Below are 25849 nucleotides of genomic sequence, written 5' to 3'. Positions count from 1 at the left end.
TGCAGAATTGTGTTTAGATTGAGTATTTGCTGCATTGATCATGCAAAGTTTATCTTGATTGTGTTCATGATGCTGCATCATAATATTCTCAAAGCATTTATAGCAATCCTCCAGTTAATCCAAAATGCGGCTGCAAGAATTATTACAAGAACAAGAAAATACGAACACATAACCCCAGTTCTTAAATCCTTACACTGGACCCCGGTTAAGTTTGGGGCTGATTTCAAAATCCTCCTTTTAACATATAAAGCATTAAATGGCCAAGGTCCGGCTTACTTGTCTGAACTTATCATGACTTACAAACCTGAGCGCACATTAAGATCTCAAGATGCCGGTCTGCTTATGATTCCAAGGATTAATAAAATAACAGTGGGAGGTCGAGATTTTAGTTACAGGGCCTCTAAACTGTGGAATGGTCTTCCTGCTTCTATAAGAGATGCCCCTTCGGTCCCAGCCTTTAAATCTCGGCTGAATACTCACTACTTCAGTTTAGCACACCCTGACTAGAGCTGCTGATTAACTGTACAGACTGCATCTCTGTTGTTAGTCATTAGCAGTAAAACATAAGTAACATGACAGTCATATTTGAATACTAACCCTCACCTATTCTGTTTCTGTTCTCGGTACTCAAATGTGGCAATTGGTGCCACGGCCCACCTGACAAGTTGTTTGCCTGCCTGTGGTAAAGTCATCCCTGATGGAGGATCACAGGAATCATGGGAAAAAGGGGTCCTTTCATTGGATTGGCTGGCCGAGCAACGTTTCAGCCGTGGAATGGCCAAATGGGGAGGCAGCTTGATGGATGAGGTCTCCAGGACTCTAAAAATATCCAAATCTTATTATGTGATGTCATCTACTATTAAATTCTGCTCCGTACTTCCAAAATCTTTATTATTATGCTGTATTAAGGATTTGTTCTGTTCTGTGTATTGTGTTGTATTGACCCCCTTCTTTTGACACCCACTGCACGCCCAACCTACCTGGTAAGGGGTCTCTCTTTGAACTGCCTTTCCCAAGGTTTCTTCCATTTTCCCCTACAATGTTTTTTTTTGGGAGTTTTTCCTTGTCTTCTCAGAGAGTCAAGGCTGGGGGGCTGTCAAGAGGCAGGGTCTGTTAAAGCCCATTGCGGCACTTCCTGTGTGATTTTGGGCTATACAAAAATGAACTGTATTGTATTGTATTGTATTTAACTTCAAAGTTGTGGAAAACCGAGAACAGGTTTTGGGTGCAAAGTAGGAACCCACCCTGGATGGAGCACCAGTCCATCGTGTATGAAATGGGTTTAATACGTTTCAAACTAACGTATGGCCTAAGAAAATTTGCTTTTTCTTTAAACAGATTAAACATAGGCATTGCAAAATAAAATTATTTTTAAGAACGTGTTGTGGGAGCCCACCAAGATGTAAACAGTTTAAATTTAGAAATCACTTAACACTGTATGTTACTAGAATGTGACTAAGCACCATGTGCAATAAATATTTTAGCACTGTTTAAGAAAGGTTAAAAATATCAGTCACGGTTTCTCTGGTATGGTTTTATATAGTCAAATAAAAAACATCTGTTAAGAGGATTATCTTCTCAAATCCAATAGGATGCCAACATTATGGCAACCTGTTACACCGCTGTGACAGAAAACAATTTAGTACAGTGCCTTTTTCAAAACATACAAGCACATTGTGTTGATAAATAAGCAAACCTGGGTTGAAAAGCAGCTTGTGAAATCACTTTCTCATTCTCATGTTGGTAATCATGAAGAACCACATATGTTAGAGCGCAAAATCTTTTAAAACATTACCCTAGAATAAATTCAGTATAAACTGAAATATAAAAACAGTGGAATGCTGGAGATGAAGCCAAGGGTAGCATTGCAGCTTCAGAGCTCCACAAGACATGGCTTGCATTCTAGCTTTCATGCCGAAGGTTTGGCTAACTTTGGATTTTAAGGTGAGCTAATTTAGCTGAGTGTGTGAGTGTGAGCTGCACTGAACAATTTCCCGATTTGTACCCAGTGCTTCTGGAACAGGATCTGGCTACCATGATTCTATAGAAATCCATTCATCCATTATCCAACCTGTTATATCCTAACTACAGGGTCACGGGTGTCTGCTGGAGCCAGTCCCTGCCAACACAGGACGCAAGGCAGGAAACAAACCCGGGCAGGGCGCCAGCCCACTGCGCACACACACACACACACCAAGCACACATTAAAGACAATTTAGGATCGCCAATCCACCCAACCTACGTGTCTCTGGACTGTGGGAGGAAACCCACGCAGACACGGGGAGAACACGCAAACTACATGAAGGGAGGACCTGGGAAGCGAACTCAGGTCTCCTAACTGCGAGGCAGCAGCGCTACCCACTGTGCCACCATGCCGCCCCTTCTATAGAAATACGTCAGGAAAATCAAAGCAGCGCAGGCAGAGGAAATGTGTTTACACAGGAATGAGCTTTTAAATTGAAGAGAAGACTCTTCATCAACAAATAAGGAGAAGAGGCATGACTTCAGTTCAAAGGCTTGATCCCGTGTGAACATGTTTCCTCTGTGTGCACTGGGCAATGCTCTGATTTTCCACATGTTGATAGATAGATAGATAGATAGATAGATAGATAGATAGATAGATAGATAGATAGATAGATAGATAGATAGATAGATAGATAGATAGATAGATACTTAACATACTCCAACAGCAGCATACTGATAAAAAACAATATTAAAGAGTGATAACAATGCAGGTTGTCAGAGATGGCTGGGGTGGCGACCTGGCCGGGACGCCCAGGAGGACCAGAGGAGGGCTTGCGCCTTCCCCAGACCATGTGGGAGGTGACCGCCCTGGTACCTTTGGGGGCCATGGGTACAGAGCTTTGAAGCTCCACCCTGTAGGGGCCCATGGTCAACGCCACGGGGCACCCCTATGCCTTTGGAGCCCAGTACCTCAGCACTTCTGCCACACCCAGAAGTGCTGGGGGGAAGAAGACTGGGGACACCCGGAGTGCTTCCGGGTACGCAGCCGGCACTTCTGCCACACTGGGGCGTGTCTGTGGGAGATTGCCGGGAAGCACCTGGAGCACATCCGGGTGGCTATAAAATTAAATTAAAGAGTGATAACAATGAAGGTATAACAGACAGTCTATAATGTTGTATAATATAACGTTTATCCCCCCGGGTGGAATTGAAGAGTCGCATAGTGTGGGGTCTCCTCAGTCTGTCAGTGGAGCAGGACGGTGACAGCAGTCTGTCGCTGAAGCTGCTCCTCTGTCTGGAGATGATCCTGTTCAGTGGATTCTCCATGATTGACAGGAGTCTGCTCAGCGCCCGTCGCTCTGCCATGGATGTCAAACTGTCCAGCTTCATTCCTACAATAGAGCCTGCCTTCCTCACCAGTTTGTCCAGGCGTGAGGCGTCCCTCTTCTTTATGCTGCCTCCCCAGCACACCACCGCGTAGAAGAGGGTGCTCGCCACAACCGTCTGATAGAACATCTGCAGCATCTTATTGCAGATGTTGAAAGACGCCAGCCTTCTAAGAAAGTATAGTCGGCTCTGACTCTTACACAGAACATCAGTATTGACAGTCCAGTCCAATTTATCATCCAGCTGCACTCCCAGGTATTTTTAGGTCTGTACCCTCTGGACAATCACCTCTGATGATCATGATTATTATTATTCAACAATACGTTAGCAAAATTGCATGTGTTTTTGCCCATTGTCAACGCTTGATGATGTGATGTGTGGATTATATGACACAATTAACATGACATTTTTTTTCATGGATGGTTTTATATTGTTTGCAATGGTCCAGCAATGGTTTCAATTGATGCCAGTTCTATCATGAAATCTGTTATCTCCATTGTCCACATAAATGTGAGAGTAACATTTTTTTCTGAGCCTCCAGTAAAAACTAAATGGGGTAATAAACATAGTATAGAAAATAGTATTTCTGGGTGGAGAATTCCTTTAAGGTTATGTATGATATACTGCCCCCATAAATATGTATCTCTGAATAGTCCCTAATACTGATAGAGGATTGAAAAAAGACTTTCTGTCTACTCCATGAAATTTACCAAACCAACATTAGATTCAAATATCTCAAAAAAAGAAAACAACACCTAGGTTCCATTGCCCTGTCCAATTTTTTTTTTTTTTTTTGGAACTCAAAGCCTAACACAGTCACCCTGTGGTATTTTTCAAAATCCACCCATTCATCCATTCTCAAACCCACTTAACTGCCATGGCAGCATGAGATGCACACAAGAACCAGTATGTGGTTTGGGTGACAGTCAGTTACAGGGCATAAACAACTAAATACGCAAACCATATGACAACCAAATGCAAAGCAGCTGGGCCAATTTAAAACCACCACCTACCATAACCTGACCAACATTGGAATATGGAAGAAAACCAAACTCCTGCACAGGGGGAATGTGCAAACTCCATATGGAGAGTGCCTTGGTCAGGCTTTGAACTGAGAAACACTGACGCCGTTGTGTAAGACATCAATCAATTGCAACGAGTGCAGAATGCAGCTGCTAGAATCTTAACTGGGAAACGAAAATCCGAGCACATCTCCCAGTTTTGATGTCACTACACTGGTTACCTGTGTCATTTACAATTAACTTTAAAATACTGCTTATGGTTTACAAAGCCTTAAATAATCTCGTTCCGTCTTATATTTTGGAATGTCTTACACCTTACACTATAAATCGTAACCTTAGATCTTCAAATGAGTGTCTGCTTAGAATTCTAAGAGCTAAACTTAAAAGAAGTGGTGAGGTGGGCGGCTTTCTGCTGTTATGCACCTAAAATCTGAAATAGCTTTCCAATAGAAATTTGCCACGCTAATACAGGGAGCATTTTAAAAAATTGCTAAAACTCATTATTTTAACATGGCTTTCTCATAGCTTCATTTTAGTTTAATCCTCATATTCTGTATATGCATTTAATTATCATTATCATTCATCCTGGGTATGACGTTAATCTGCATCCGTCCCTGCATGAAGGCCCTCCAACCTGCAGGGAAACACTTGGGGGTTGGTGGCAGAATTGGCACTTCAGCCACCATAAAGAACACCTCACACTGTTCCACTCCATCTGAACTAGTGCGGTGCTGAGGTGTCACACGTTGCATGGCTGCACTCAGGTCCTAATCTGGGATCCTGAGTTGGTTTGTCGTGTGGTGGGTGCGGCAATGCACTGTATCAATGTGTGCTCCTAACCTCTCATCATTCATGGTGTCTCCGAAATCCGTACTAACCCCTACTTTCTTTGCTGTTCTTTTTCCGTTTTTCCGCCACCACCACCTGATCAAAGCACCGTGATGTCCCTACATTGATGGACTGAAGTTCAGAAGTCCACAAGACCATCATCATCAAGTTCATCCATGTGAACCTTGAAAACCAAGGGGACTGATTGAGGTCATTTACAGTATGTTAGGTAGAATGCCCAGAGTGGGCTGTGTGGTCTCGTGGCCTGGAACCCCTGCAGATTTTTTTTATTTTCGCCAGCCGTCTGGAGTTTTTTTTGTTTTTTCTGTCCTCCATGGCCATCGGACCTTACTTTTATTCCATGTTAATTAGTGTTGCCTAATTTTATTTTAAAATTTTGTCTTTGTTCTCTTGCTTGATCCTGGAAAGCACTTTGAGCTTATCATTTGTATGAAAATGTGCTATAGAAATAAATGCTGTTGTGATACTAATGCCACCCATATTTTCAACATGTAAAAATAAACTTTTGTGTATGTATATATATAAAATTCTTTTCACGTTTGAAACGGAAATTACGTATGACCACAGAACATATTATAATACAGGAACTAATCACTTCATTTGTGGACGCCATTTTTATATCATCTTTATGAATTGTTATCATTTGCGTGAGAGTTATTTTACTGATTTTGAAAAGAAGTAAACACAAACACGCCGATCTATCCCATAGAAGTGCGTCCCGTGTCGCCCTCTCCCAGCCCTCCTCTCCGGACTCCAGCGTAGAGCCTACCGCAAGGCATGTTCTGACAGAGAAGTTTTATTTATTCATCCACGTGACTGTCGCGGAAACTGCCACATTATAACTTTCTTTTAATTGGCAGTACTTGATAGTAGAAGAGATGAGGAAAACAACTTTGTGTTTTTCTACTTTTAATTGCGCCGAGCTGTAAACAATGTGAAGACGACACCGCCTTCAGCAGCGAGGGGTCGTGAGAACAAAGTGGACGCTGGGAGGCGGGGAATGTCGGGCTGCTCCGCTGGGTCAAGAGCTTCGCAGTTTCGGGTGGTGTCCTCTCCTCTCGCATTGTTTGTGACACTTCGAGTGCCCCGTCGACTCCTGGGAGAGTGGAAATCTTTGCGAATGAGTGTAATCGGCGCCATCGAACCAAAAATCTCTTTGTAAATTGCGCTGCACGACTACTTACTATCCCTTAAGGTGAGTTCAGGTCACTAAAACCCTGCAACATTCAAGGTTGCTTTTGTGATGAATTCTTTCAAGACGATGGAGGGTTTACATCTAAGAAGATGTACCGACCTCTTCATGTTAAGTTTTGGACTTGGGAATTGTTTGGACCTTCTGCCCGTTAAGCACGGAAGGGTAGCGTCCACATTTCTCAGAATAATATTTCTCTTAAATCACAGGCACGTAGTGCAAAGTTGTTAAGCAGAAATTTGCAGGATCGCATAGAAAATGTAATTTCTATACCACAGCGGTTGTGTAGCACCTTTCACAAGTGATCTGCTACAGCAAGATGATCCAAATACATTTAAGCTGCTGTTAGTGCTACTTACCTGTTGTGTTATAGCGCCTTTAAAATGTACTTTACCTGAAAGCACTCCAGTACTGCTCAATGTATCTTTACTTCTTACATGTTAATGTTTTACTCTTTAATAATTTATATACTACATTTTATTTTTTTCCCTTGCACTCAGTGTGTGAAGCCACTGGGTAATATATATATATATATATATATATATATATATATATATATATATATATATATATATATATATATATATATATATATATATATGTAAAACCTAGATAACCTGGATAAACAGAAAAGAAGGATAATAGAACAGCTACTTCAAAAATTATATACAGCAGATTAGTTTAGCAAGTAGTATTTATTTACAAAACAAAAGTATATTAACAAAATTAATTAATTCCTATAATACTGTGACGACCAGCGTAATAAGCAAATACTCCTCAGTGGTACTGGAGTTTTCTACATTTTACTTGGAGTCTTGGTTCCGTAACAAACGGTGCCTCGTCTTATACTCTGTTATCTGGGTTACAGAGCACACCTCCAAAACAGTAAAAGAAAGCTTTTCCCACCACTCATGTGCTACATGACGCAAACAATCCTGTTTATTGTCTCCTGCACCTTCCTTTTTCTCTTGTCAATCATGTTCGCCCCTTACAGAACAGAAGGCCTTCACCCAGTTCTATCACTTAAAGCATGCCACCTTTTCTACTTTTCCCCACAGCGCATCACAAGCTGCCTGCATATCATAATATATTAACAAAACTTAACAAAATTAAAAAAAAAAAATACTATACAGAAGAACATCAACATTAATACATTAATATTAATACAGAATAACATTACCGTCAGTGGCTTCTGTTTTTGACACGTTTTTCAATTTTGTCAGCATCACACTTTTTTCGTTCACTGTTGTTCTTTTTACTCTCTAAGTTCAAGCAATACTTGAAGCACTTTTGCCGTTTCATAAACGTTTAATAACTTCATTTTTTTGTGACAATTTCAACACCATACGCTTACATTTCGGCCATAAAATGTATAGTAGATTAATTACGACAAAAGAGAAAAGCTGCGAAACGCTATTAAAACTGAAGGTACATAACTGAAACTGTGATTTAAAAATGCGGCTTCACAGGTGGTGCTTGGGAAGAACACTACGCACTAGCACAGGGGTGAGCTGTTCCAATGTGCAGAGCTCGCTAAGTCCCACACTCAGTAATAGTAAATTAATAGGTTTTAGTGACCCTGGGGTGTCGTCAGTTGTTTGGGACCAATGTGACCTCGTTTAGAACCCTTGGCCATTAGTTATAATGGAGCACTTGATTGGTACACAACAAACATTCACTGTGAAAGCCTTTTATAAGAATGGTGACAGTGTGACTGCTGCACAAATGGAATTTCGGCGTCATTACCAATTAGGATGTCACGATCGCGTCCCGTCTGCTCATGCTATTACAACATGGGTGCGTAATTTCGAAGAGATGGGTTGAGCCTTAAAAACAAAGTCCCCAATGGAGCCACTTTGCATACTGTCTGACTAATCAATGGCAGCTATTTGACGATTGTTTGGAAGGCGCGTCATTTCACGTAACGGTGACATTCCATGGCCTCCGAGATCCCCAGATCTTACTGTTTGCGATTTTTTTTCTGTGGGGACATCTTAAAAGCCAAGTGTACATCCTGCACACGTCCTGCAACCATTGCTGAACTAAAAAGGAGGAGTGAAGAGGAAATCGCTGGCATTCCCCTTCATGTGTTACACCGAGCAATGCAGAATTTCCACAACAGGCTGTCAGAATGTGTATGGAGAAATGGACAACACCTTCATAATGTTTACTTCAAAATATATAATGAATATTGATTATCATCATTAATTGCATATCCTGTACAATCAATTTCATCATTAAATGTATTGGGTAATGTGTTTATTCATGTATTAAACGTCAATTGAAAATTTTCAGTTTCCCTGCGCCACCCTGTACTTGTAAAATTACTTACATTTCCATCCAACTTACTGGCTTGGAAGTGATATTGGAATAAGTTAAATTAAGGAAGTTAATTTGAACAAGAGAAATGTTAAAGGGAACGCATTTTGTAGTTAAAACTGCAGTTTATCAGTTCTCTTCCTTTAATACATGGTGGTGGCTGAATAACAACACACCAACCGACTTCCGATCATTTCTTTCTTTCTTTCTTTCTTTCTTTCTTTCTTTCTTTCTTTCTTTCTTTCTTTCTTTCTCTCCACATGTCAACAACAAGCCTACTTATTCAGTGACATCCAGGGCTGGTTGGACAAGGAAGCATGGCCGAGAAAAACCACATGGCGTCCTGCTTTTAATGTGTATGAAAAACAAAACTCAATTTGGCACTCTGCTGCAGAGGTGTTGTTCATACCACCCTAAAGATGCCCCTGCTAATGCACATTTTTTTTCCAAACAAAAGAATTTTAAGAGACTGTTTTGAAATTTCAGAGGTGTTTTTCTATTACAATTTATTGCATTCCCAAAGAAAACAAAATGCAATAGCTGGTAGTGAACTACACTACAGCGTACAATTATATTTTATCATTACTACAGTTAAGCCGGGCACTTCATGTCTTTGCCATGTGAACCCCAAATTAGCAAATGGGATTATCTGTTACTAGAGTACAAACAGTTGCATCAAAAAGATCAAAGAGAACAATAAACCTCCTGATTGTTTTTCCCATTTTACTGAATTAAAATATAAAGTCTTAATAAATTTCAACGCAAATGTCCTACATGAGTCTACTAGAATATGTCTGTCAGTTTTTGTCTATTCAGGAAAATGCAGTTTTGGTCCAGTTTTCACTACCTGAATGGGGATCAATCAATGCTTGTGTTATTGGCTAATGGATTCTCCCTCAGACAGAAAGCAGGTGGTGAAGCTGAAAGACACCTCTACACCCCCCAGCCTGGGTCTGGAGCCCCACAGAGTTGTGCTTCATAAATATCCCTGTGTGATATATCTGTTTTTTAGAAATGGTAGAACAGAGCTGGGCAAATGGAGTTGACTAAATAATTTGAAGTTCAGTGTCAAAAAGGCAGAAGAATTAGTGGTGGACTTTAAACAAGGCCGAACCTAACTGTCAAGTCAAGTCAAGTTGGGGGACATGCAGGTACAGTGCGTTGCTGCACCCACTACACGACCAAACAACTCGGGATCCCGGTTTGTAACCCCCCTAACTGTCACTTTTATATATCAATACTCAGTTTGTGCAGGTGATGGAGGATTTCAAGTCAAAGGGGTGGTCCCCAGTGAGCCAAAGATGTGGCTACTATACAGCTATTTAAGCTGTTTAGCAGAAGCCATTAAACAGGGTGACTGACACAATCAGAACACATTATTTGTGTTTATATATTTAAATACTTTGCATTTGGAGCACAACTAGGCTATGCAACTTCTCAGAGCAAAAAAGAGGAGTGGATGGAACTTGTCAACCACACATTATCTTCAAATCCGCTTAACCCGTTTCAGGATCACAGGCTGCCAGGGCCCGTTTCAGCCGCACTGACATATGGCAGGACCCACATCCGCACCCACAATCATTCTGGCATTGGGTAATAGGGATCTGCCAGCATATGAATGTTGTAATCGACAAAAAACTCACAGAGACAGAAAGAGAATGTGCAGATTCCACAAAGACAATAACGGCATGCAGGACTCAACCTCAGGGCACTGCAGCCATGAAACAGCAGTGCTAACCACAGGGACACCATGATACCCAGAGCCTTGTGGTTTAATATCTAATAGCAAGCAGAATGACAAATAGCAATGAGATTGAATACTTATTAAATATTTTCTGGTTTTAGTTATGTTTACTTAATTTTAGAATGATTGTAGAAACGTTTATTTTAACATAAATATTTTCTGGTGTTAAATGGCTCAAATCCTAATCTAATACATTAATTATGTAAAAGCAGCAAGAAATTTGATTTCTTTTCTATAGCTACTGTAGATTTTATTTCAGTAAATCTTGATTTGGGACTCCTTTGAGATTGAGAGCTTAGGGGTTTTCCCAACTTGCTTCTAGGATTGATGTAATAGGATGAAAGAAGATTAAAATTGTGCACTCACCAACCGCTCCGACATCGGCGTCTTGTCTCCATCAGGCAGATGCTGCTCCAAGGCTAATACTATACAGTTTGCAATGATAGTGGCTAAAATCATGTATTCAAAAGGAGTGAAGACAGTAGAATTAAGGAAAAAAACGTGGAAAAATTACAAGTCATTGTGAAATACATCAAAAATAACACACGTTAGGCTCGACATTTAGTTTCAAAATAGCCAAATATAATATACAGTAGCAATGAAACATCACTGAATGATACAATCAGTCCACTTTGTTGTCTATTGAACTAACATTTCTTGCAAAATATTCCCAGTAGATTAATGTATCTTACTTAATTAGATAGATTAGATAGATAGATAGATAGATAGATAGATAGATAGATAGATAGATAGATAGATAGATAGATAGATAGATACTTTATTAGCATTCTTTCTGTGGATATCTGTAAAGGTACAGGTAGTCACAAATATTTGTTCAGCATAGGGAAAACCAGGAGAAGCATCAATTCATGACACTTATTTTTATTGACTTTCATTCATTCATTCACTCATGCATTCATTCTGAAAACTAGTGTTATAATCTTATTTCAGAGAAAGGCAGAAAATTTAATTTGAATTATTAATATTATGAATAGTTTATTTGGGAGTTAGACAAAAACTGAAGGAGGTTCATATCTAAAAAAAAAAAATCGGCCCTCCCTTTTGCCAAAGCCTAATTCAGAAACAAAAAGCGCAGTCAATAAAAAAAGAGCAGAAGTCTGGATACTGAGTCAAAACTCAAAGCAATTCAATTCAGTTTATTTTTGTTTAGTGCTCTTCAATGAGTGCAGATGCAGAGCGCTGCAACAAGTTCTCAGGTAAAGTGCAAGCATAGATTTTACAAATGACCAAATATAGAATTAGTACATATAAAGATAGAGATTTGTTTAAACACACAGAAACACAAAGTAGTTGAAACTAATTAACATAAGGGAAACCAACAATATCAGTCCATTAATTAATTAGTGAACTATGGCCAGTTGACAAAAGATCAAAAGTAAAGCACAACACACAAAAAGTGTTGTTATATAAATCTGGATGATCAATGTTATAAAGCACAACCTCCGCCCTGCACCACAAAATGGTGGCACCCATAAAAACAAAATGGTGTTAACAGAGTGCAAGATCACAATCAGAATGTATCAAAACATAACAGACAAGAAATAAATAACCAAAACGGATGCAAAATAAAGCCATGGTAAGTTTTAAAAGAACCAAATCATAACAACTACGTAATGCAACTTTTTAAAAATACGATAATTTCAGTCATTGACACTGTACAATTTGCACCTTTATTTGTTTACTGTAATCTCATGGTAAAATGGGGACAATATAGCTCAGGATTATAGCTTTATATGTGTGTTTGTCTTTACTGTAATGAAAAAATGACTGGTTATCAGAAACACCGCCATTTTGTAAAATTCTTGCTATGACAGAGTATGTATTACAATCTTGAAGACTGGAGATTTTAAATGAGAGCAGACCAGGAAATTAACGAGACATTTCTGCCAATTGTGTTAATAGGAGGTGAAAAAAGATCTTTGGATTAGTGACCAAATTCATAGCACACAGTTACTAAGGGGTAAGGAATTGGAAATTTAGAAATGTACGCTGACCATGCAGGTCGTCTGAGCTTTTAGATGAAGCACATTTGTTATTAAGGATGGTTTTCCACAAGATGGACAAATGAAGTTTTTTGCCACTAAGTACAAATTTTACACACAGGATACAGGTTCTCAAGAACTGGCCACATAGCCACCCTAAAATATCTACTGAATGGCAAGGGCTGGATGGGAGACCACCTGACCAGATATCTTTGTATAGTCAGGTTACTCCAACACAATAATATTGATCTAAATATTTTCATCACAAAGTGTCTCTTTTAGAAAATACTATAAACCTGAAAAAATAATATTCTATCCACCACCCTAACCATTAATTAAGCACAAGTGTAGTTAATTAATTAATCTTTAATTTACTAATTAACTTAAACACAAAAATTGAATTTAATTAGAAATGCAATTAATACTTCACTAGGAAATTAGGAATTCAAATAACACAAAACTAGAACACCATTTTATGACTCACACAAAGAAAGGCAAACAGAGTGAATTGAGGTGACCAGAACAGGAAATGTCAGTAAACGAATTGTCATCTTTGAATGGAAATGACAGAGTTTTAAAGAGAAGGACCAGGAAAAAGACAAAGTCGAAATAAAACACACAAGAATTAAAAACCAGGACATCCAGCCAATGTTTCGCCAAGCTCAGAACAGAAAAGTCAAAATGTCACTTCCAAACGTTTGTTATTCAAAAAGTGTTTTTTAAAACATTAAGAAATAGCAAAGATGGTGGTCTTAGATTTTTATCCATTACTTCAGATACCAAAATGGCTGCCAAGCAAGACAATCATTTAACCCCTTACAAATTCCCATCATAACAACTGGAGTCACAAAATGTCGACGCTTGAAATGAAGAACAAAATGTCTTTGAAAAATGCAGTAAATTATTTTGAACAATATAAAATAAAGTTCAGGTAATGAAATAAACCAACGAAACAGAATCTTCTCTATCCACAACCCCAAAATTGGTCACAAATATAGGGAAATAAGATAAACTGGAGACAAAGACAACGTTAAAACAAGAACAGATTATAAGACTAGCCAGAGATTCACAAACAAGTCTGTCCACAAATATGTCTAAATCCAAAACAATAATCCAAATTTGAGTTCAGATTCAGACGTCCTAAATCTAAAAATGAGGAGGCATCAAGAAATCACTAACTACAGACACTCACAATGGTTTTCTTTGTTTTTCTCCACAAAATCGGATCAAGATGGATCTGTGGTATCAGCTTTTAAACCATTGCATTAATGACATCAAATTGTACGACTTCCTTAACCACACTTTCTAAGTGCACAACAAATCGCTACTCATGCCTTTTTTCTTCTGACTTTGGCTGATCGCCCCATGCCATTTCGCAAACTGGCTGGCCAAATCCCGAAACTGAAGAAAAGATCAGACATTGGCCTGTCAATTTACAGCAACATTGGTCATTTCCCAATTTGGCCGGACACTTCCCACTTTGGCTGATTTCAGGTTTTGGCCGTAACAGATACATTTTTGTTTTTGCCCATATTTTTGTTCTTTTTGCATATGTATTTTGTTGTTTTTAAATTTGTATTATTGTGTTGGATAGGTTTAATTATACATTTATTAATTTTTTATTCTGTATGCCTTGTTCTCTGTATGTTGAAGCTAGGAGGGCAGGGCCCCTTGATGCCACAGCTGGGGAATTTCCCCAGTGCCCTTTAAGAACCAACAGCCCATTTAGTGGTTGCTTTGGCATTGATTTTCTTGGTGGATTGTGATTTATCATGTGAGTACGTTTTGAAATTTTCTGATATTTGACTCATTTTGCTACTGGTTTGGTTTTCACGTATTGGATTATGCACAGTTATATTGAACTTCTTATTTGAAAATTTTTTATGTTTCCCGCATCCTTTATGGGGCAATCTTGTGCTTCAGTTGGGGGTTTTCAGTACTGCAGATCGTGAATCTACTGTTTTAACAAGTACACTGGTTATGACTTACAAACCAGAGCACACATTAAGGTCTCAAGATGCCGGTCTGCTTATGATTCCAAGGATTAATAAAATAACAGTGGGAGGTCGAGCATTTAGTTACAGGGCCCCTAAACTGTGGAATGGTCTGCCTGCTACTATAAGAGATGCCACTTTGGTCTCATCTTTTAAATCCCAGCTGAAGACTCACAACTTCAGTTTAGCACACCCTGACTAGAGCTGCTGACTAACTGTACCGACTGCATCTCTGTGGCTAGTCATTAGCACTAAAACATAAGTAACATGATAGTTATAATTGGATACTAACCCTCACCTATTCTGTTTCTCTTCTTGGTACTCAAATGTGGCACTTGGTTCCACGGCCCACCTGCCAAGTTGTTTTGCTTGCCTAAGGTAAAGTCATCCCTGATGGAGGATCGAAGGAATCATGGGAAAGAGGGGTCCTTTCATCAGATTGGCTGGCCCAGCACTGTTTCAGCTGTGGAATGGCCAAATGGGGAGGCAGCTTGATGGCTGAGGTCTCCAGGACTCTGAACAAATCCAAATCATATTATGTGATGTCATCTACTGTTAAATTCTACTCCGTACTTCTAAAATTTTTTATTTTTATACTGTATTGAGGATTTGTTCTGTTCTGTGTATTGTATTGTATTGACCCCCTTCTTTTTGACACCCACTGCACGCCCAACCTACCTGGAAAGGGGTCTCTCTTTGAACTGCCTTTCCCGAGGTTTCTTCCATTTTTTCCCTACAAGGGTTTTTTTGGGAGTTGTTCCTTGTCTTCTTAGAGAGTCAAGGCTGGGGGGCTGTCAAGAGGCAGGGCCTGTTAAAGCCCATTGCGGCACTTCTTGTGTGATGTTGGGCTATACAAAAAAAATAAATTGTATTGTATTGTAATTTACTTTTGCTGTTACTATTTTATTTTTACTGCTGTCGCCAATATCTTCGATGGATATATTTGGTGCCGTTTTGTACCTCGATTTATTAGCCCGCACTGGCATCTCTGTGCGGGTGTCCTTGGAGGTCATGAGCAATAACCAATTATTTTGCAGTTAAAAATCACTCAAAAAGATCACTTACTTATCCAAGTCGACAAATCCCAAAACAAGCCTTTTTGCCTTGTGCATTCGTAATTCTGATTGTCAGTCTTCCCAGTTTTAATCTTTTCTTTGGTTCTTTTGAATACATCTCTTCTCCTTGCTATGCTTACATGGACTTGCTTTGTGTGCTTTTTGTGGATTGCCTTCTGGGCATTCCTTTTCATTTCTTTTGCTGCATTCATGGTTTTGCAAGTATTTTTACAAATAAATCTTCCACAAGTTTCAATGAACATTGCTTGGTTCCTGTGAGTCAGGGTTTTTGTATGGTTTCCTCTCTTCCCTTCTGAATGTTTTTAATGGTTTACCAATGTTTGGTGGGCCTGTGCAGGCCAAGAAGTTTGCTAGTAAAGTCTTAAGTCAGGCTCAGGCTACTTTTGCTATTGGTGCACATCAGGAGTCTTGTAGCCTAGTGTTGGCATGTGTCATGAGTCTTTTGTTACATTTTTCTCATGTTTTGGTCTTTGTTTTGAAAACAGTATGGTTTGTCTTCCAGATTCTTAACACCTGCATGTCCCATTTCCTGTGTTTTTTAAATTTGAAACATACTATCACTTCATTTCAGGAACGGCACAATATGATGGTGGTGTCATTGTACATTGGCAGTCAGTAAAAATTTATGAGAGGACCAGGAGAAAGAATGTAGTCAAAAAATATAAGCAAAGGTCAAAGCTGGAAGACCAAAAAGACCAGAAATCAAAGTCAAAAGTTCAAAGCTGAATATCAAATGGCAGGAATCGCAAAAAGAGTGTCAAAGAATTGCCAAGTTTAAACAATCTCATATGAATCGGGGCTGCATGAGATGACCTTTATGAGCCACTGCAAAGATAAAATCATTGTTGAACAACTGCAGTGCATCATGGGAAGAATTGTCTAAAGCTCTAAATGAAAAAGAAATGTAAGTAATGAATTCTATGAGTGAAAAAAACCCTACATAAGGTGCCAAGATGATTTTTTGGGCTAAAGGGAAACCCAGGTAAAATATATAAAAATCTCATTCATAACGGTCATCAGCAAATTTAGCCACATGATCATAGTAATGGGCTCAGCCTACCATGGACTGCAGAAAGTCTCCACAACTTACATAGCAGAATTAGAGAATGTTATTAACATCATTTAAACATGAATCATTCAAAACTGATTTATTGCTTCAAACCATGATGCTTGATTAGCATCAAGCTATAAAATTAGATCTACCTCACCATAAAACAAACTTAAATACATATCTAACAACAAACAACAGTATTGGTTACAAATTACATTTACTCACTCAAACACAAGTATGCAATCGTTCTCTTTCTACGATCTTTTGAATAAAAGCGACTCAGCATACGTTATAGAAAAAATTTCTACCTAATTATGTTTCATCGTTGGCTTGGCTTTAGCACATATTCTGCTTTCCCCGTGTCCTCAGTGTTTTTCTTCTTTTTCATGCAAACGACATGCCACAAAAAGTGCTTAACGCTGAGCGTTGACTGGTATTGCAAACTTGCAATGTTCAATGTGCAGATGTATAATGTCACTGCTTTTGAAAAAATGTAAATAACTGTTTTGATAAAAATATAGAATCATCAATTCATTTCAGATTAATTATCTTGAATACACAGTAAAATTATTTTTTTCTATTTGCCCGCAAGACCAATAAACACCACATCACCAGTGTCCAGCTCTCACACCATATCTATCTATCTATATAATATATATATATATACTGTGGCAAGCAACTGGGGGTGGAACCCTATAGGGGCCCGTGGTCTGGAAAGCCCTGGTCCTCAGCACTTCTGCCACACCCAGAAGTGCTGGGGGGAAGACGACCAGGGACACCCGGAGTGCTTCAGGATGCACAGCTGGTACTTCCGCCACAGTGGGGAGCGCCAGTGAAAGATTATTGGGAGGCACCTGGAGCACATCCAGGTGATTATAAAAGGGGCCGCCTCCCTCTGTTCAGTGGCTGGAGTCGGGAGAGAAGAAAGACATAGCTTGGTGGAGAGGAGTGGAGGCGGTGAAGAAGGCATTGAGTGAGAGGCCTGAACTTTGGGGGAGTTTTGGGGTTGTGTGTGTTTCACTTGTAAATAGTATTTGTAAATAAATGTGTAAATTTATATATATATACTTTGTATATAAATAGGATATAGCGGTTGGATAATGGATGGATGGATATATATATTGTGGACAAGCCGCCAGGTGGAGCCATCCCTGCAACGTGGAGATGCCCCGAATTCCAGCAGGGCATCATGGACCTTGGAGTTTCCCATCACAGCCCTGCTGGATACCGTGGGGGTCACCAGAGGACGCTGTAGGGAAGCTCAAGGACTCATATGTTCAGTATAGCCTGGAAGTACTTCACAGTCACGAGGATGGAAGAAATAAAGTGCTTCCGGGCTGAAGAAAAAGAGGAGTTTTCACCTGACCCGGTAGTGCTGGGTAATCACATGAACTGAGGGATCAGAAGCACTTCCTGGTCAATGACTATAAAGGACTGTGGGAAACCCCAGCATGTGAGCTGAGTTAGGAGAAAGGGTGACAACGTGTCTGGGAGTGGAGGACTGGATTATTGTATTGAGGATTATTGATTATTTATGAGTATAGTGGAGTGGAGGGTGCTTTGTGCTCTTTATTGTATAAATAAAACAATTATTTGGACTTTTATCTGGTGTCTGGTCTGAGGGTTCAAGGGGACGACAGCGCCCCCTATCTGTGACTATATATATATATATATATATATATACTATATACACATCTATATAAAATTTGTGTGTCTTTCTGTCTGTCTGTATGTATATATGGATTTAGATCTGGTTTTTTCTATAATTTGCTTTAACATTCCGGCTGATTTTGTGACTCGCACGCCAGCCTCCGTTTAAGTCAGTCTACCTCTCACCACATGTTAGAGGTAGCGTACGTTGTTTCTGCTTAGCTACGAATGCCTGTTTGTTCAACAGACATTATCATGTACAGATTGCTGAGGAGTAATGTTTGATGTTTTTGAGAGAGAGATCAGAGCTGCATGTGCTTTAGAGGGTACCTGCTCATTGGCAGATATCAAGGCCACCTGCTTTTCTCTGACGCAGAGGACGCTCTTCCCATCAGATCTGAACAGGATCAGATACAGTGCCAACATGTGACGTTGGAGCATACCTACCTTCCACTTGGCCAGAATTACATTTTTTTTTTATTTTTTCAAGTTTCACTGTTTCACTACTATTTGGACAGAGCTGTGGGGGACAACTAGTAGGTTATAAAGAACATAACACCACCAAATATTTTGTAACAGTGATGGCAAGTTGCATCTGCCTGGGGATGAGTCACTAACAGAATGGGCTGGCATCCTTCATGCAAATAGTCAGCTTAAGTGCCAGCTGCAGGCGACCTTAGAAAAACGGCAACCCTGCCAGAGTTATATGTAAAAATTACAAGTAGTGCAGAAACAGCGAGCAGGATGACAAGCTGCCTACGAGAGCCATTTAAAGACCAAGAAACCCTGGGCTCTTGGCTTGATGCTACAATATGACAAGGAATATGGGCAAAAGTTTCCCTTTATATGAAGTTAGTTGAAATTGATACTGACATTTTGTCACAGTTTATATAGGTTGGTTAGAAAGGCTTTTTGGGAACTGGAAAGAATGAAGCATCGCTCCTTGAGGGTTTAGCAAAGCTGTACACCCCTTTCAGACCCATTGATTTCTCAGAAAAGAGTCCAGCTAAAAATAAACAGGGTAAAAGAGTTTCCTAGAAAGGTAATGTGGCTAAAGACAACCTATGATGAGACCAAAAGGCATTCTGTTAGATAAAAGCTGTAATCCAGCGAGGCACTGGAATTGAACAAAGTAGTTAAGGAATGACGCTACCTGCGGTCTTCCCATTCAAACTCTGTGCACTGCTCGTTGATAAGGCTGTTTCCCCTTTGCCACAGGCATTCCTGCTGCCTGATGGGAAGTTTAGTCCCCTTTTTGGTACTGCTACAAGATTGCAAATGAGATGAACATATAAATAAGGGAAGATGATTCAATATTGTGAATTTAACTGGTGTCTTAGTTTTGTGATTCCCTTTACGAAGCTGAAACAACTGAATTTCATTCAAGCTGTTGACTTATCGCTAAAATTAAGCTAAAAATACTCCCTGGTTCTGCTATTTGTACAGCATCCTAACGTATGTGGTGTCTGTGTTGAGGATGATCATATAATGCAGTCTGTCAGTAATACAGGGCGGCACTTTGACTATTCAGTCATGCAGATTTTTAAGCCCCCTTTCTCTCTGTTTTTTACGCATAAACGTAAGCATGTGGAAAACTCCTAGTTAGCCCGGCACCTCAGCTGAAAATGCCCAAAAGGGTGCCGTCTGGTGGCACTTCCTCTGGAATTTCACCACTGAAAAATTGTTTCAGCTCTAAAAAGCAGAAGCAAATTGCACTTCTTTTCCTAGCACATCGACTGCCAAGAATCTGAGACCTGAGGGTATAGATTTTGAATGAGATAATGGAATCGGAGAACAAAGGAGCTAGGGAAATGGCCTCCTCTTTTTCTATAATGCAGACAACTTTGCCTGCTGAGGAGTGCTCACGTGGAGGGATGTCTGTTTTTCAGATCCCTGTTACTTTGTACATGGCTTTATAAAAAATGCATCGTGGGCTGCCGCATTCCTCCATGCCGAATGAGAGCGAGTGAGAGAGAGTGAAAGAAAGAAAGAAAGAAAGAAAGAAAGAAAGAAAGAAAGAAAGAAAGAAAGAAAGAAAGAAAGAAAACCTAGTATGTTTAACAGGTTACAAGCTCAGCAAAATTGATCTTTAAAAATAAACAGGTTAACTGCGGTCATGTATTACACGAGGCAGGAACAGCCAATGCTTCTCCCATTATGCCTGGTGGACAGTTACTGTGCCTTCAATGTAAAATGGAGGAAGAGGCAATTTGATTTTGTCCCAATCCAGTACTGCCCAGTCAGAGTGTGGGGCTACCTGGCCATCTAAAATCAAGGGAGCTCAGCGTTTCATTCTTAGAAGGCAATACTTCCTAATAAACCAAATGAACTCCTTTTAATGACTACAGGTCCATATTTCTCAGTTAACACTACAAATGTAAATTAAAGAAAGACCAAATTAAACGCACTGTCTTTTTCCTTGTAAAAGAGGAAGCAGCTTCTGTAATCAGTAGATGGAGCTGACTGTCTGGTCATGGAAGCTACTGTTGTATTGAAGTATATGACATATGACAGCTGATAATAATTTAAAACGAGTCATAATACATAAGAAATAAACAGTGGTGTGGTTCAGCAAGAGCGAGTAGTGCCCACAAACTGCCCAGCCATGGTGAAACGGATGGCTTCTTCAGCACTCGGGAGATATATATCTCACATACAAAGAGGCTACAAATGTTTTACAATGCAAATAATTGCTCATGAGTAGCTTTTTAATCAGGGTTAGGCAACTATAAACTCTTTCATTATTCAAAATGTAAAATGGATAAAAGCAAACAAACACTTTCTGAGTTGCAAGGCCTGTGCAGCGCAGTTTAGTTGAATTCAGTGTAGCTGCCATACATCACAAAGACAGCAGAATTCTTTGTTTTAGGATGTGCCCTCAGCATGTCTAAAATGTACAGTGTCTATAAACGGTGTTCACCCCCTTGGGAGGTTTTCATGTTTTATTGTAATATAACATTGAATTACAATGGATTTAATTTGGCTGAAAAAAGAAAGAAAAAAAAGACTTCACTGTCAAAGTGAAATCAGATCTCTCCAAAGTGAGCTAAATGAATTACAAATATAAAACACAAAGTAAGTATTCATCTCATTTAATATGACAACCCTAAATAATCACTGGTGCAGCCAACTGGCTTTAGAAGTCACAGAATGAGTTCAATGGAGATTACCCATCTGTTGTTTCATTGTATCTGAAGGTCCGACTGGTGGCAAGTCATTATGGTGGCCTGAACTGCACGATGAAGACAAAAGAACAGACAGAGCAACTCCATGAAAAGCATACATCAGAGGCTGGAGACAAGAAAATTCTGTAAGTCACTGACTAACCAGTGAAACTGATCATGCAGACATGAAAATCTGTTACAGCGGTCCATCCATGAGAAACTGAAGAAGACAAGTGAGGAAGGCCACTGAGAAACCTCTGAGAACTCTGAAGGGGTTACAGCACCTTCAATTTCATTGTTCTTTTATAAAAGTGACAATGATAATAAAGATTTATCTATCTATCTATCTAAGCTACAGTGGTAGTGATTGGCGAGACTGTTCGGACAACAATTGTGCCTTGGGGCTTCACTAGATGCAGCTTTAATGGAGAGAGACAAAGGGAAAAAACACACAAAACATCTCAACAGAAGGCACATGGGAGATTTTGAAGTCATCTGGGCTGGAAGAAAGTTCTATGAACTGATAAAACCAAAATGGAACATTCTGGCCATCAGATTAAATGCCATGTTACAGGGCACATTATCAAAAACATGTCATCTCCACGAGTGTTACTGGCAACATCAGGCTTAGGGGATGCTTTGCTGCAGTAGGCCCTGGATGGCTTCTGAGGGCCAAATAAATGCAGCAAAATATGGGGAAATCCTGAAGGAAAACCTAATGGAGTCTGCAAGAACACTGCAAGATGATTTGCTATCCAGCAAGACGGCGAGTCCAAGCATAAAGCCAAAGCTACACATGAATGGCTTCAAAACGACAACGTGAATGTCCCAGAGTGGCTGAGTCAGCATCCAGATCTCTGTCTAATGGGAGAGTTTGTGATTGGACTTGACAGAGGCTGTTCACTCCCGATCACCAAGACCCCTGAGAGAGATTGAGCAGTTTTCTAAGGAGGTATGAGGGGAATTGGCAGGGCTGATTGACAAAAAGGCCCAAGTCCACACACTGAAGGCTGTCACGGCTGCCATCTGCTAAATACTGACCTGAAGGGGGGTGAATACTTATGAGATCAATTATTGTCTGTTTCATATTTGTTAATAACTAGATCCACATAGTAGTCAAAGAAGACAAACTTTAAAAATCAGTTAAAAAAATAAAATGATTTGTATTGAGAAGAGTTTATATTGATAGCTTTCGTATCCGAGGGCCTCTTGATATACAATATTTTTGGTTTTGCTATCAGGGGCGAGAATGCAGCTGCGATGTCTTTGCCAAAAATGTAAAATGTAAATGGCCACGAGGAAGGTAGGTACGGTCCAATGTCCAACATTGCCACTGTATCTGATCATGTTCAGCTCTGACTCAGGAGAGCATCCGACATGTGGGGAGAAGAGCACGTAGGCGTGAAATATCTGCAAATGAGCAGGTACCCTCTAAAACAAACGTAGCTCTGATCTCAAAAACATCCAATGTTACTTTTTAACAATCTCTAGATGATACTGTGTGCTGAACAAACAGGTATTGCTAGCTAAGCGGAGGCAGAGTATGCTCCAACACGTGGCGGGAGGTAGAGCGACATGAACAGAGGCTGGCGCGAGAGTGAGCCCGCAGCCTGTCTCTCGGATTCACGCAAATAAATCGGTGCCGCAACTAAACTATGACACTTGGCACGATGAGAGAAGTCGCAAAATCAACCAGAATGTTCAAGCAAATCATAGAAAAAAAAAACAACCTAAATCCATCAAGTAGTTCTCTCGTGAAAAGACATACAGACAGACACTGGATTTTTTATATACAGTATAGAGATTTAGAGCGCTTTGCAGAGATGTATTTTCACTTTGACATTTGAATCTTTTTCTGTTGATCAAAGTCAAAAAAGCCAAATGAAATCCACTGTGACTCAATGTAGTCAGTCAGTCATTATCCAACCCGCTATATCCTAACACAGGGTCACGGGGGTCTGCTGGAGCCAGTCCCAGCCAGCATAGGGCACAAGGCAGGAACAAATCCCTGGGCAGGGCGCCAGCCCAATGCAGGACTCAATTTAGAGCAATAAACTTCCAAGGGCGTGAAGAACTTTCAGAGGCACTGTAAAGCCAAATTTGGGTTTGAGAGTTTGCTTGACCAGCATGCACATTCTCACCGTTGAACACATCGCTGCCGAACTTTGCACATATTTCCAATTTGTATAAGGAATGACCTGAGGCTAAGGTTTTGTTCCAAAGTTTATTTAGTGACCACCCCTGCACTTTCTTAAGGAGACATTTCTTAAACTTGGCAACAGGTAGACGAATGTGACATGATTGAAGTGTTTAAAATTATGTAGGGAATTAGTCCAGTGGATCGAGACTGTTATTTTAAAATGAGTTCATCAAGAACACGGGGACACAGTTGGAAACTTGTGAAGGGGAAATTTCGCACAAACATTAGGAAGTTTTTCTTTACACAATGAACAATAGACACTTGGAATAAGAGACCAAGTAGTGTGGTAGACAGTAAGACATTAGGGACTTTCAAAACTCGACTTGATGTTTTCTTGGAAGAAATAAGTGGATTGGACTGGTGAGCTTTGTTGGGCTGAATGGCCTGTTCACGTCTAGAGTGTTCTAATGTTCTAAAGCTGCTCTGTGTGGTGGATTGAGTCACTTTGGGGTGACTACATTTTAAATTTTATTTTTTATTTTTTTATTTTTGCCCCAAGAACTTATTTAGTGACTTTATTTTACGCTGAGTGATGCCAGGTACTAAACTAAACTGGTATAATAGTAACAGTAATACAAGGGTTGCCCAAAGTAGTCTACAGCACTTTATTTCGATTAACATTAACAGGAATTCTCTGCAACCATTTCTGTTGTTAATTAACATGCAAAGTAAAAAGTAAAGTGAAAATGAAAGAAATTTCAAATGTTTTGCACCCTTTCAGTTATGATGTAATCATCATTGAAAAATACATTATTTTCTAAGCTTTCGTAATGCGTAGAAGAGTACAGTTGGGTATTAATGTTTTGAACAAACCAAATCATTCAAATTTTAATGACAGTTTATTTTTTATATTTTCATTTTTGTTTTTCTTGTCAGCACCGCCATTTTGAGAGCGGGTCTCAGAAGTTGCACCACGTGACATCACCGGCGTGATGCTTTATAAGCTGACACTGCAGATGCATAACTTTCCATATTTGTGGATCAATGAACATGTTTTGTCTGAGTTATTATAGTGGTGTCCAGTCTTTTTATTCCTTTTCATGGCGATGTTAAGGAGCGTGTTGGGTTTAGACAACAGTTCCTTTGACTTCCTGATTAGCGACTTGGTTCAGTCTTTAAACTTGCAAAACTCCAAGGGGTGCCTGCCAGACCTCCCGTCTTCCTTCTCGCACCCCTGGAGTACCTCGGATCCCTGAAGTAGGATGTCACCTCTATCATTCCTACTCCTCAACAATTAATCAGTGGGGACAATCTGACCCTAGAGTGCCGATTCTTCGCTCCCTCACGGGCCTACAACCATGCTGCGTCATCCTGACACTCTCTCTCTCGTTTTTTTTCCTATGTAGGCTCCTTTTAAACTGACACTTCTAATGGGGTACAGGTGTGCATGTGCCGCTCCCTCCAAGGAATTAATGAGGCACCTGACACGCGCACTCGCATGTGTCTTTGCAATCAGACGGGCACTCTGTCCATTCGACCCTGGAGAGAAACACATTCGCGTCCCCACCTGCACTTGATTATACCCTGCACTTTGTGGGGCGTGACTACTTATTTCAAACTAGTGCAGTACCACGGACCATTTATCACAATATATGTTCTGATTCTTTACAGTTCCAACTGAAGCATTACCTATGGACGAGTCATATGATTCTCATTCATGGACTCACAAATAAATCACACAATTATCGTTCATTGACTCGCAGACAAATCACCCAATTCTCATTTATTTAATCTGTGAATTAATCGTAACCCGAAAACTAGTCAAAACTATTCTCATTCATTTTATTGATGAATGAGTCTCACAATTCTGGTTAATTTGATTTGTGAAATGTGCCATTACCCAAGAATGAGTTGCACAATTCTCATTCACTTGTTATTCATTTTATAAGTACTGTAAGTATATAATATTACTTTCTTTGTAAATAATAAATAATATAACTAAGTTACTTTCAAAATTAAAGTTCCCTGACATTGCTGTGGTACTGTATGACACCCAAATCCAAAGAAATGTACAATCCTCTGGGCCTGCCTCTAGCCTAGTCAAATCATTTAATGAGGCTCGCTCCTTGTTACCTCCCGCACTTCTACTTCTTCACTTGGCTGGCTCCCTCTTCTTCCCTTCCATACAGACCACTTGCCTTTGCTCCTCTCCTAAATCCAACCTCGTCTGAGAGAGGAGATGGCGGCTCTTATACAGCTAGTCCCAGGTGTAATTTTAATGTCAGGTCAACCTT

The 25849-nt window shown here is 39.8% G+C and overlaps 1 protein-coding gene across 1 annotated transcript in view; it reads right to left on the bottom strand.

Moving 5' to 3' along the window:
• LOC120540050 (voltage-dependent P/Q-type calcium channel subunit alpha-1A-like) overlaps positions 1–25849 on the bottom strand; it is a 514575-nt gene that overhangs the window by 367749 nt on the left and 120977 nt on the right. The window contains exon 3 of the mRNA XM_039770511.1: positions 10844–10949. Coding sequence (XP_039626445.1) covers positions 10844–10949 — 106 coding nt within the window. The remainder of the gene's footprint in view (positions 1–10843; positions 10950–25849) is intronic.

This window comes from Polypterus senegalus, chromosome 12, assembly GCF_016835505.1.
Source record: "Polypterus senegalus isolate Bchr_013 chromosome 12, ASM1683550v1, whole genome shotgun sequence".
Lineage (NCBI taxonomy): Eukaryota > Metazoa > Chordata > Cladistia > Polypteriformes > Polypteridae > Polypterus > Polypterus senegalus.
The sequence above is the reverse complement of the archived record's forward strand: the minus strand, read 5'-3'. Positions and strand labels throughout refer to the sequence as shown.